This window comes from Anabrus simplex, chromosome 12 (assembly GCF_040414725.1).
Source record: "Anabrus simplex isolate iqAnaSimp1 chromosome 12, ASM4041472v1, whole genome shotgun sequence".
In the NCBI taxonomy this organism is placed as follows: domain Eukaryota; kingdom Metazoa; phylum Arthropoda; class Insecta; order Orthoptera; family Tettigoniidae; genus Anabrus; species Anabrus simplex.
The window spans coordinates 97,743,865-97,758,372 of NC_090276.1; the positions used below are offsets into that span (position 1 = coordinate 97,743,865).

Genomic DNA, 14,508 nt, shown 5'->3' on the forward strand with positions numbered 1-14,508 from the left:
TTAAATGAAGGCCATCTGAGCGCAGATCCCTATCTCCTACCCACCCATTTGGATCTAGAAATTTCACTCCCAGTTTCCCACATACCCACTCCATAGTCTCATTTAAATCCCCAATCACCCTCCAGTCAGTATCCCTTCTACACAGTATTCCACTAATAACAATCTCCGCTTTCTTAAACTTCACCCGTGCTGCATTTACCAGATCCCACACATATCCAACTATGTTGGTACTTATATCAGCTTGCCTTACGTTGTTGGTACCAACGTGAAACACTACCACCTTCTCCTTCCCCTCCTCCCTCTCTTCTACTTTCCTTAACATCTGCCTCAACCTAATTCCTGGATAACACTCTACCCTGGTACCTTTTCCTCCACACACTTTCCCCACGTGTCTAACGATGGAATCTCCCATGACCAGAGCCTCAACCCTACCCACCTCGTTTGATCCCCTCCCTTCCTGGTCAGCCCTATCTTTCCTGATAACTGCAGAAGCTACTTCCTCCTCCCTTTTCTCCTTCCCATGACCCTGTTCCACCTGTCTTTTCCTATCATCTACTCTACATTTTCCTTTCCTACCTTTTCCCTTCCTCCTACTCCCACACATCTCAGCAACAGTTCCCTGTCCCTCATCTTCCTTCTGTTGTTCTACCTGGAGTGACTCGTACCGATTTTGCACAGACACCTGTCCTGAATTCTGATCCTGAATAGAGCTCTTAGCCTGCATTCTCCTTCCCCTTAGAACATTAGACCACCTGTCTTCTACAACTCCTCCCTTTCCTTCCCCTCCCTCTTGTACACCTACTGTAACCTGTACGTTGTTTGAGGGAGTCCTATCTTCCTTCCTGTCTTCTGTGAGAATCCTAATTATCTCTCTCAAACTTTCCAACTCCTCCCTCATACCCCTCAATGCCTCGTCACACCCACAGAAACTACACTCGCGCTCCTTAGCCATTCTTTACGGGGGGGAAAATGAAATTAAAAATAAAATAACTTATTTGCAAAAAATAAATGAACGGAGGGATATATTGTCTGGGATAGTACACAACAATAAGGTAACTAATATACGACTACACTACAATACTACTTAGTCGTGCTCTATTTTTTTATCCTACAACCCCTGACAGGATAAAAACTGCTGTTAATTACTGAATATCGAAAGTAATAGCCTACACAAGAACTACACAATTCCAAATTGCAATTAAGCCTATTCTAATTACAACAACAGTATTTTAGTACGGTACGAGTTTCTACGGATACCTCTACTACACCAGTACTACACAAATATTTTACAATAATAAAATAATCACACTAAATTCTAATAGGATATTACTCGTACCACTACTGTACAGTACACTACAGTAATGTTAAACTACTTTCAGACGTATCCTAATTACGGAACCGTACCGTATGTCACTAAACTAAGCACAACAGAAATGAAATTTGCAAGAACTACTGTAGCCTACTCAAAGATTACCAACGAAGCTAAATGCTTAGACAAATTATTATTAGTATTACGGTCTAATAGATACACACGAAAAATACACGAATATAGCAGGCAAGATACGGCACTATCTACTGTAAATGTACTGTATCTATACTACAATGTATCTACACTACTATATAGATATATATAATTTTTGAGGCTCTGGATTTTATTTACTCATGACATCCAAGTTTGATAGGTAAATGCATAACTCAAATTTGCTGGATTCACATGAGTTGATTTACTGTTTTTGACGTTCAAGTATGACTGTGCTCACTGCAGGCGCTAAATAGAGCAATATCTCCACTGCCTTGTTACACGATGGATCTGGCTAGACTCTGCGTGACCGACACCTGGCTACATCCATAAAGCACCAGTTGTTTCTGTGAAGCTGCATTAACACAAACTTGCCTAATACACTCGGTTAACATGAACAGAATGTATTATTTCTTATGGAAGGTTACCATGAACTCTTTTCTAGCCGCCTGCATTGTAAATGCTATTTCTTTTACGACTAACTCACATTAGCAAGTTTCATTTCAAAGTTCGGCTAAGCGACAACTAAAGAGTCCATCTCTCCTCAAATACTCGCAGAGCTCTGTTTCAGTTTAAACAGCTGTAACCTGAGCGGCAGGGTCACTAGTTATGCATCAACCGTCTATCCGCCTTATTCAAAGAATTGTCCGACTCGTTGGCTGAATGGTCAGCGTACTGGCCTTCGGTTCAGGGGGTCCCGGGTTCGATTCCCGGTCGGGTCGGGGAATTTAACCTTCATTGGTTAATTCCAATGGCTCGGGGGCTGGGTGTTTGTGCTGTCCCCAACATCCCTGCAACTCACACACCACACATAACACTATCCTCCACCACAATAACACGCAGTCACCTACGCATGGCAGACGCCGCCCACCCTCATCGGAGGGTCTGCCTTACAAGGGCTGCACTCGGCTAGAAATAGCCACACGAAATTATTATTATATTATTCAAAGAATTGATTCGCCAAGTGATATATGGCATTTTGTAACATCTGGCTAAACAACATCCCACACCATTTTACTGGCAAACTGATTATTAGCCTGGTATGGTGAGCTCGGCACTCTTAATTTCGGAACAAGGATGACCTGTGTTATTGTCCGTGGAACAGCTGGAGGAGATAGAAAGTAGTTATTGCTATAGGGCCTACAGTGACTTATCATTAGTGCATGCTCTCACACTATAAGTGTACTGTTGTCTGTTTGGATTTAACTAACTTAATTTCACCAAGCAGTTTAGTAAGAAATGCAACAAAACGTTGGTCTCTGTCAGGTAGTCAGAATTTAGGAATGATACTACCACTTCCTTCTTTTTCTGCTATTTCTTTTACGAGTTCAACACTTTCTTGCCTGTATGTTTCTGTGAAATTCTTATACAGTATAATAAAATTGTAATAGGTATTGAAAACCTAATATTTTGTTGCTGGTTACATTACCGTATGTTCTATAGCACAGAGTTTGGTGCTTAGCCGCTTTATGTGTATCTTCGGTCTACAAACTGCAAATACGACTAAGTTACATTTGAGGGAAATATGCACTGAATGAGTTTTTGTCCAAATACCAATTATTGATTAATTTTGACTGAAATATATCTTTTAAATGTGAAAACATTTGAACATGTCTTGCTCAAAACAAAGATTTGATGGATAGCCGCATGATGCTTAACTCTGTCCAATTCTCAGATCAAATCACAATGACTACTTGATGGGATGAACCATCTCCATGAAGAAAAAGAAATAAATGTGAAAACAAAATATTCTCTGATAATGGCGGGAGGCAGTTGTGATCGAATTAAGCCACTACTTCAAGGAGGCTACTTGGAGTGGTGCGTTGCCAGAATACCACGGGTTGCTCAAGAATATGGTTCACTACGTGCGGAAACATTTCCAGTAGACTAGACATCGTCTACAAGCTCTGTGAAACCAGCACGAGACAGTCAGAACAGGCCAAGTACCCGCTCAAGAAGACATCATGAATCCTATTTCATGTCCTGTTGTTGCAATTTTCAGGGCGATTCCAATCATGTGGATTTATAATGAGGTTCTGGCATGAACCCTAAAAACAATATCCTTGCACAACCTTACAAACAATTTGTGTTTCTTCTGCCTGAGGTGCGCACACATTTTCCAGAAAACATTACTATCAACAACTTCCCTTCTCAGAAATGTCATTTCATACGTATCATCTTCAATGGTGCCAACCGTCCTTTGTAGGAAATTTTACTCATTTACTTTTAGTTTTTCCTCTTTCATTTTCATTTGCCTCATGCTCCTGGGTAATAGCGTGTCATCCTTTAAGCAGCAGTCAATGATCAGTTTATGATTTGTTGTTTGTTTTCTCTTTGATGTAGTTACCAAGAGAAGGTCAAGTGGCTGTCTGCTTTGTTCCGCGACCAGCAGCAGTCTCCTCTGGAGAAGGCTGTGTACTGGACAGAGTACGTTCTAAGACACAACGGAGCACCACATCTGCGGTCCGCTGCACTCGATCTGTACTGGTACCAGTACTACCTCCTCGATGTGTTGGCAGTACTGTTGGTTGTCCCTATGCTCTTGCTCGCGGGTCTCATTCTTCTTTGTCGTACAGTGTGCTTCAGGAAGAGGCAACAGACCTCCATGACTAAGAAGAAAAAGAACTGAAAGAGTCTGTTGCTGTTCGTGAGGTCCCAGGCTGTGGAAAAGCTGCATTGTGAATTGAAGCAAGCAGCATGGAGCTAATGCTCTTTGTTAAGAACTACTGTATTTCTCCAAATCCAAGATGACACCCAATTTTTCCTTTAAAAGAATTAAATCAGGCTTAAAAAGTGCTTTGTGAAATCATATGACTGTCTTTCTTTTCAAGCCAGTGTCGAGTATTGTCTTTAGTTATGGTGTATTTCCTTGCAGTCACAAAATTATTATTCATTTCCGCAAGTTTCATAACCATTAAATTAAAACTGTCATCGCAATATCGAAGAGAATCCGTTGAAAATTTACTGGCAATACCTGTTCCACATCTCGACAATACAATGATTCATCAGAAAAATATTCCTGCTGTCTATAAAACTTTTACTAAGCGTCAAGCAGAACCAGCTGCCGCTAGATGCATGTCTTGCTTGCTGGCTTCATTCGACTTCAGTGGCTAGCGATGTCTAATGAAAACGCGGACGTTTAAGTTTAACGAGTTTATTGTGTTGTGGTATAGCCATTCGGTCCTTGTGTTTTTCACGCACATAGGCCTACCTCAATATTTTAATATTCGACTTCTTTAAAGCGTACTTGTTGCAGGCCACCGAATGTTTCTTTGTTTTGCACATTTTTGTGCATTTTGTGCTATCTATGTCGTTTTGCCAATGCGGAGCGTTGGCTTTAGTTATGCTGTATTTTCTTGTATCTGCATAATTGTTCTTCAGTCCACGTGTTCAATAACCATTAACTTAAACCTGGCATCATATTATCGAGCCGATGATCTAGATGTTAAGGTTGAGTTTTATGCGTTTGTGGGGGTGAAGGGAAGCAGCGTGGTGACCATGGTATTAATACTGCTAGGTTGTGAATGCAAGATGACCTTTGATTTTTCACACGAGATTCTGAAGAAAAGACGTCGTCTTGGACTGGGAAAAGTACAGTATGTCTTGTATCTTCCTTAACAGTGACATCACAGTAATGCTAAGAATTGTTTAATGTTTGTTTTGTTTGTGTTGATTGAGGTACAATAACAGATTATCTATTCAGGAGTATTGTCTAGTATGAAATTAATCATAAAGTAGTAAAAGTCAAAGTGCTCCACAAAAGGTAAGTAGAAATGTTAATGTCGCTTGGATCACTGTAGCATAACGAGTCTTACTGTCTTACGAGTCCACATGTGATTTGTATAACTAATTTTATATTTTTTTCATAAATAAATATAAAGTAATATTATAAAGTTTCTGAGTTTTTTGTATTGGAAACCATTCAACCTATTTCAGTAATTCTTTCACCATTTTCATTATCATTATTGGTAGTCTGCTCCAGCAAGCTGCCTCCTCTTTGTCCCGTCCATTCACTGCTGGTGCTCTATGTTTTGGTGCCAACTTGCAAGGCTTTTCAAAATTTGTTTTTTCCAACCATATGTTTCTCATATGTCCACACACAAGTCATTGTCAGACATTCTCATTCCTTGCTTTGTCTCTCCATGTCTTTCGGTGACTTCTAATTGACTTTCCACAGGTCTGCTTCTGGTTGACATGTTACCTGGAAGCTTGCAGAAATGTTTCATCACAAAGTAGTTAACGAATGAAGGGGTAGAATTTTAATGCACCCTGTATTCTATTGCCCATTTCTTGCTTTATGGTGTTACCAGAAGAATCTACTCCTTCACTGTGTACTTGCAGACGGAGTGTTCCAGGATTTTGACTCAACATCAAACCAACGTGGGATGATCAGTCACGTGTTTTCAAGGTTCTTCTTGCCGAACATGCAGTTAGCTTGTACTTATGGTTCTATCTCGCCCCATATCATAAAGAATACGAGTGGATTTGTTGTCTGATCCTTCATTTTCAACGCTTTTATAATCACATCCATTGTAATAATGAGAGAAGTATTAAACAGCTTGACCTGCCTCCATGAATTTTGACACAGTTCTTTGTTCCCCAGTACAGTTGTTTAACCTCCGACTGAGCACGCACAATCCTCTAACAGACGTCACATATTTACTTCATGAAACCTACATTTCAGATTTTCCCAACAGGTGACCTCCTCTTTTATCTGTCAATTGAGACATTAAACATAATAACAGGTTAAATACTCTCGGTGATATATGCATTAAAGCGTCTTTAAATTGTTCTTTCCATGTACTCATTGCCCAAGTACATAAGTATATGTTAAAAATGTCCATGATAGATCTACATCCATGTTGCTCTTACTCAAGTTTAGATTCGACAGATTTTTGGATTTTTAACCCTTGATATAGAAGCTTATGGTGGTGTTTATTGTTTTAAGAGGAAGTACAACTGTAGTTATAACATTTCTTTCGTTCATCTTTCTTGCACAGTGAGATGATCACACCTTCTCTTCAGCCCTCGGGGATTTCCTACTCGGTATTGCAGGTTCTCATGAGCTCAGACTTGACTTATCTACTCAACTCCTGCACTAGTTACTAGCTCTATTGTCTCCATGCTGTTATAATTTCTATTGTTTTCTATGTGCACTTCTCGGGATTGTCTTCTGTTTGCAACTTCTTCTTTACATTTCCAGTTTAAAGGAAGTGCTATCATCTGCTCCCAAAGTCACTCTGCAGTACGTGTGTCTCGACCTCCTGGATGAAGCGATAGGCACCCATTCAAAGGTTCTTACGAGAGCCACACAAAAACTTGCCCAAAGCTCCCTGGAGGGATCCTCCGTGCCTGTTATCTCGAGACTGTAAGCATCAGCAGATCAAACTGTGTAATATTACACAAGTCCTTAGAGAAAGTAAAGTACGGTAGGTGTTATTGCATTGCAGGTGACGCATGCAGGTAACGCAGACAAGCTTCAGGCATGTGGTTCAATCCCTGGATGACCAGTATGGCACAGCTACCTGTGTCTGAGAGTCAATACCTAATGCCCAACTCATTGAGCCTCACAAATGACTCCTCACCAATAAATCAAAATGGGCAACTTCAGCATTATATATATATCTACGAGTCACCCATGGCCTGACAGTTTTCTGCCAACCACCTCACATCCAGCTATCATCACTGGTGATACTAACTGCGGATACAGGCAGGTTAATTCCTTTGATAGTGTTACCGTGTTTTAGTGGATTAGCAGAGGTGAAAGAAGGTGCGGGCTGGAATGGGTCTAACTACAAGTCCGAAAGATGAATTTAAAATTTAAATAAAGGTTATATTTTCAACAGACAATAAAATTTAACCCCTCATAACATGGAGCACTTGCTCCCACCTTCACATCTCAAGCCTCTCTGAGGCACTTTTAGCACAACACCATAAATTGCTGACCCGCTCTCAATCTTTCAAGCCTATTAAAGGCCACAACCAACATTACAATCAACTGCCCTCAAGGCACACCTATCAAGAAACAGGGGTATCTAGTACCCAATCTACTGGGCCTTCGTGGAAAAGGAACAGATTAATTAAATAGCCCCCCAAAAAACCACAAGATGAATGGAGGCGTGTACTTGCACTCCTACATGAAAGCTTGTTAAAACCTAAGTGGCGTTAAGCCGATACACAGGGGCTATTCCTATACTATATAGGTGACTTGTATAAGAAAATTTTAACACATTAGGAAAGATTAGAAAATCAGTTACGAAACATAGTCACCTCAAATCAAAATGAAGGTGAGCTCAAGAGGGTAAATCACTCTCTATCCCCGATTTGCATTTAAAGTAATAAGAAAATGTTTACATAAGCCAACACTAAGTTACATTTTTGAACAGGTAGGATACTTTGAAAAGGTTTTGAACCTTCCCCGGGGGTTAAACTGCTGAGCAAGAAAGAAATAAAGATGTTAAAAGGCCATTACCTTAGCTGAAGAGCTGCTGCTCGAAGGAAGAGGCGCAACCCGCCCCCTGCTATACTTCCATACACTAAGCTAGATGTTGTTGAAGTGGTGACGAGCCGAGAAAATCAGCAGTTTTTATACCCTCATGGAAGATTCGAGACCTTTCATGAATAATAAAGACACACCCACTCAACTTTATTGGGTAGCTAAGAGTTACACATGGAAATTCGAAGAAGAAACCTCTGATAGGTGGAAAATTAATTACAGAAATTACTGATTGGCTAAGTTCAAAACAGGCGGAAAGAAAGCTTAATATTCCAACCCACAAATGAAATAACAAAATTTAGTAAAGACCAAAACTTATAAATACAAAATTTCTTCAACAAAAGTTCCTTCACTTCGCACCAGGGTGCATGATCATAGTTTTTTGGGTAGAGACACCTGTGAGAGAATGTCCACACTTCTTGATAATTAGTGAACAAAAACAATTCGGAATTAACACAGTGACATCTTCAGATAAATGGTTGAATTAATTAAGTTTATAAGGTTCAGAGTTTCTCCAGTAGAGGAGTAATTTAAGGCGGAAAATTCAAATGTGCAGCGTATAGGTGTACCAACCGGTACAGATAGTAAAGTGAATAACGGCCGAAGCACACAATCTACACCTTGTGTATCATCCTAAAGATGTACGCACATTCCGTTCTGATAGATGTAAGTGTGAAACAAATCCAGACTTGCGCATTGTCACAACTGACGATGCAGGTTTCCTTCTGCCGACCACCACATACATTGTTGATAAATTTCCATACAGCCAACACCACCGTATCGTCCTAGAAGTAGGAATGCAGATACCAAAAATTTAAAAATCACCACATGCATGACAGAATTTTTCCAAAGCCAACTGTAATGAATTTCCTCAGACCTAGACAGCAACAGCCAGAAACACATACCAAGAGGCAATCAAAAACAATACATACCTTGTTGGAGCGAGTGAGCTTCTGTATCAAGATTTCCAACAGAGTGTAAAACAAAAGCTAAAGGTTTCCACCTGTTTGCCGAAACACCAGACATCACAACATCAGCACAGATGCTCCATGAGAAAGGATTTCAAGTGCATGAGGAAGTAATAGAGTAAATGGCAGCGCGAGAAGGATATATATGATTGCCATTAAAGGGAAGAAAGCATATGTGTTAGACCCCATACTAAGATTTGAAACACACTCCGACTAACCGGACGAAGTCGACCGAGAAAAGAAGTCTATCTACATGCCTAGAGTGTCGTATTATAAGAATAAATACGAACTGGACAACATAGATGTGAGGGGTCTCATGATCGGTGTGAGAGGGACAGTCCTTAGAAGACGATAAAGCTGATGAAGACCTCCGTTGCTGCTTCCCACCGTCTTTTCCACTCTGTAGTTGGGTTGTAGCCTCTAGCAACCATGTCTAAGGTGTTATGTAAAGTTGGATGGCGTGAACGTAATCTGTTTTGGTTGATAGTTCATATATCTTCAACATCAGTACCAAGGAGTTCATCGACTGGGGGCTGTAAGCACTCAGGGGTTCTCTTTTGATACTCAGTCACCACTTGTATTCGCCATACTGAGACATAACTTACTTATTTTTTTGAAAATTTTTTCAATGAAGTTGTTTGTGTATTCATTGTCTTAGGCAGACTGAGTGAAGGAAGATTTTAAAAATAAATAAAAAATAGGTGGAAATCTTTAGCGTTTGCTTTACACTGTATTGCTCTTCAATATGGAATAATATGAAACTTATTACTGTGATTTCTACAGAGTTGTTGGACCGAAGTTGTAGATGATCTCAGTTGCACTCTGGATAAGGACAAAAGGGAAAGATGGACAAAAATGACTGAGGAACTAGACTTTAAGAATTAGAGTAAAAAAAGCCTGCAGCCTTCTAAAGATAATTTGAGGTCATTCCCACAAACCACAAGCACTTCAAGAAGTCAAACTGGATAGAATAACAGACTGAATCATTCAAAGCACACTCCAAAGCAATCAGAAGAGATCTATGAAAAGAAAGACGAAGTTACAATAGCCCTTCAAAGCTGCAAAGTGGGGAAGGCACCAATCTTTGACAACATTCACAATGAGTTCCTTGTTCACTGTGGTAAAAATGCTGGGAAATGGCTTGCTGAATTCTTTTCATCCATCCAATGCACAGGACACTTGCCACCAGAAGTCAAAAGAAACCTGATCCCAATAGCTCAATCTACAAGCTACTGGAAAGACTGATCTACAACAGAATCAGTCCAGCCATCTTCAAGATCCTGGTCTTTAGAGAAGCAGGCTTTAGATAGGAACAAATCTGGGAAGATCAAGTACTTGCACTAACAAAATTAACTGAGCTGGATTTGAAGAACATGAACAATACTCTGAGCAAACCAGGAAGATATGCAATGGATTGCTGCAAGGTTCCATATTAACCCTTCTGTATTCAGTGTTTATCTGGTAGACATCCCATAAATGGTGTCAAGACAATTTGATACATTTATAGCCACAAAACACACAATATTGAATAGCTTTGAGGATGCACTAACAAAAGATCTCTGCTTACAGACAAATTTCCATCAAAAGTGGCACCTGACACCAAGCACAATCAAAACATCTTGCTTTCATTTGAGTAACATACAGGCTCAAAGCACCTTAAAAGTGACTCTCCATGACGGAATTTTACCGTACAACCCAAACTCAAAATATCTCGGTGTAACACTGTCATATAGTAAACATCTGTCCAAACTTGCAGCCAAACTAAGTACAAGAAACACCATCTTATCTGAGCTACCTGACAGCACATGGGGATCCACAGTGGCTTATGCATTAAGTCTACAACAGCTGAATATTGTTCTTCCACCTGGCTGAAGAGCATGCAGACCGAGAAAATTGACACCGTCCTGAATCAGACAATGTGGATTATCAGCGGTATCATCAGAACAACCCCACTGCACTGGCTTTCAGACATCCTCCCTCCAGATGAACAATCTTGTCTGCGAAGCAAATAAAATACAGGCCAATAAATCATCTTTAACTCACCAAGACATCCATCGAATTGCTTCAACCTGATTGAAATCCAGACACCGAGCTCGAAAGCTGCAGTCGCAAAAGTGTGGCCAGTATCCAATATTCGGGAGCTAGTAATTTCGAACCCCACTATTGGCACTTTTCCATGGTTTTCCATGGTTTACCATTTTCACACCAGGCAAATACTGGGGCTGTACCTTAATTAAGGCCATGGCCGCTTCCTTCCCACTCCTAGCCCTTTCCTGTCCCATCGTCGCCGTAAGACCTACCTGTGTCGGTGCGACGTAAAGCAAGTAGAAAAAAAATCCAGACATCCTCCCTTGCTGCTGGCTCAAAAACTGATGAACAAAAACTACTGTGGACTACGAACCTGGAATGAAGAATGGACATTGAACTTTGACCACCCAGCGCCCGCCCGGATTACATCTTCCACGGAGTGTGCGGGTCCGACTGGGAATGGAAGAAGTGGCTCTGTGCTGCATTCTTGGGACCTGCGACCTTCTCCAAGCTGTGACTGCAGTGAAGAACTCCAGACAGTGGGACACATTACCTACAGATGCTCACATAGTGCCTTCAGTGGGACCATCGAAGACCGTCCAATGGCTATTCAGTGGCTGGTTTAGTTCTTTTGTTAATTTATGTATTTATATTTTGCATTGTTTGTGTATTGCACATACCTCTCTAGATTTTTACTTTGTGTTTTATCTTGACTTCCTATATTTATTCCACTTTTAAATTATTCATTGTGTTTTCTTACTCAATTTGTGCACAACTTAACTTGTACCACAGGCCCTTTTCTCGTGTAAACTGAGAGTTTGTCCTAAATTTTACTTGACTTTTCTCACACTTAACCCTGAAAACATTCACCGGGGCACAGAGTGCCCCAGGGAATTTTCAATTTGGAGAATTTTTTTTCACAACTCCTATGGTCTCCTACCTCTGTGACTTTTCTTCGACCTTCATCAGCTCATGCACTAATTCTAACGAGTGATGCCTGTGTGTATATCAAAACATATCTTTGGGGCATACAGTTTCCCGGTGTACAGGTAATGAAACTTTACTTTTTTGTAGCCAGTTTGATTTTTCGTACTTTTCAACATGTACCTTTGTACTTTGTGTTTAAGAGTGTATGAAATCGATTGCCTTGAAAGCGGTGAATACCAGAATCATGTAGGTCTGCGCCTGATATCCTTGGTGATTTTGTCAATGTTCTAGATGATGATGGAAATGAACATTATTGAAGAAGATGATGTGATATATATTTTCCCTTTATGCTTCAGATGAACTTATTTTAACGTTGGCAGAAGGATTAATGAGATCCTGGGTTTCACAAGGACTGAAAATCCCACCATTCAGAGGAATCCGCCTTTCTATTGGGAAGAAAATGGTATTTTCAATACAAACACCAGTCATTCTCAGATCAGAAATGTGTAACAACTGTCCAAAGTGTCTAATATTTGCACCGAACAAAGGATATGCTAGCGTTGTGCCCACATTTTGCAAAGTGAACGTTATAGTAGTACCAAAACCAAAAGATACTCTTTTTTTAATGTGACCTTTATATTTTATTATTTACCAGTGATTACAGTGCTGTTATAATTTGCAAATATATATTCACGTATTGAAAATACTCCATTTCACAGATTTCATGAGGTTTTAAAATAAATCGTAAGTCTGAGAGTGTAAAATTACATGATTCTTTTGTCGGGTATTCAGTGCGCCGGTGTATGGTTAGTGTCCCTGAAACACAGGTGTATGGTTAGTGTCCCTGAAACACAGGTGTACGGTCAGTGTCCCTGAAACACAGGTGTACGGTTAGTGTCCCTGAAACACGGGTATACAGTTGGTATCCCTGAAACACAGGTATAGGGCTAGTGTCCCTGAAACTCAGGTATACAGTTAGTGTCCCTGAAACACGGGGGTATGGTTCAGAGCTCATCTTGCACCATTTCTAGCTTCGTGCGGTACTCAGTGCCCCAGTGTACAGTTAGTATTCCTAAAACACAGGTGTATGGTTAGTGTCCCTGATTTATTTATTTATTTAGCGTATGGCCCATACAATCAAGTTGAGTTCAGAAAAAATATATATACATATTTACATAACAAGAAAACAATGAACAAGAAAAGGCTCCCTACAACTGAATGTCAAGATCATTGATCCACTGTATTGCTTCTGGAGTTGCCATCAGGAAATCCACTTTGCTGCCTGTGTATGCCCGCGTTTCACGCTCTCTGACAATATGATGTATGGTTTGTTGTGCAGCTCCACAGTCACACGCAGGTGTCGGCAACTTGTTCCATTTAAACAGCATGTCTCTGCATCTGCCATGGCCTGTTCTTATTCTGTTCAGAGCAGACCATGTTTTACGTGGTAGTTGGAATCCACTTGGAAGTTTGGCATTCGAGAACATACTGTGCAGGTGCGTCTCCGTTGCTGCTTCCCACCGTCTTTTCCACTCTGTAGTTGGGTTGTAGCCTCTAGCAACCATGTCTAAGGTGTTATGTAAAGTTGGATGGCGTGAACGTAATCTGTTTTGGTTGATAGTTCATATATCTTCATGTACAGGCAGATCGGGGTTCCTTAAGATTTTATTGAATTCCTTGATGAGAGCGGTGGATTTGCGTAAGTCAGATTGCATTATTCCAGATAGAAGCAGGAGCCAATGAGTTGGTGTAGATCGAATTGTGCCAGTTATTATGTGCATAGTGGAATTCAATTCAGTATCAATGAGTCTTGTGTGATGACTGTTCATCCATACTGGAGCACAGTACCCAGCACTTGAATATACCAAGCCTAAAGCTGAAGACCGTAAAACGCTTGCCGAAGAACCCCAGGTAGTTCCACAAAGCTTATGAATGACGTTGTTACGTGTTTTCAGTTTCTGTGCAGAGCCCAGCAGATGTTGCTTGTAAGATAGTGTTCGATCCAAGATTACTCCAAGATATTTTGGGTTCCAGTTGTGGTGAAGTATCTTGCCACAGAATCTTACATTCAATTTAGTATTTGCTAAGTGATTGTTTAAATGGAAACAAGACACCTCCGTTTTATTGGTGTTCGGCTTAAGTCTCCAGTTCCTGAAGTAAGTTTCCAAAATGGACAAATCCCTTGTTAACATCTCTTCAGTTCTCTCCAGTTCTTTGTGTTGCACAGCTAATGGTATATCATCAGCGTAGCAGAATTTCCGTGATATAACCTCAGGAAGATCAGATATATATAAGCTGAACAGGAGTGGCGATAGGACTGATCCTTGAGACAAACCATTTTAAGCTTCCTCTCCTTGCTCACATTGTTCCCAATGATAACCTGAAGCCTCCTATCACTCAACATATTGTTAATAAGTCTTGCTATCTTTATCTGATATCCTTGGTGATTTTGTCAATGTTCTAGATGATGATGGAAATGAACATTATTGAAGAAGATGATGTGATATATATTTTCCCTTTATGCTTCAGATGAACTTATTTTAACGTTGGCAGAACATACTCTCCCTCCA

General features: G+C 40.4%; 1 protein-coding gene across 1 annotated transcript in view; it reads left to right on the forward strand.

The window, feature by feature from the left end:
- Positions 1-5,403, forward strand: part of LOC136884421 (UDP-glycosyltransferase UGT5) — a 54,417-nt gene extending 49,014 nt beyond the window's left edge. The window contains exon 4 of the mRNA XM_067156567.2: positions 3,863-5,403. Within this exon, the coding sequence (XP_067012668.2) occupies positions 3,863-4,148 (286 nt within the window). The 3' untranslated portion in view covers positions 4,149-5,403. The remainder of the gene's footprint in view (positions 1-3,862) is intronic.
- Positions 5,404-14,508: the final 9,105 nt, after the last annotated feature.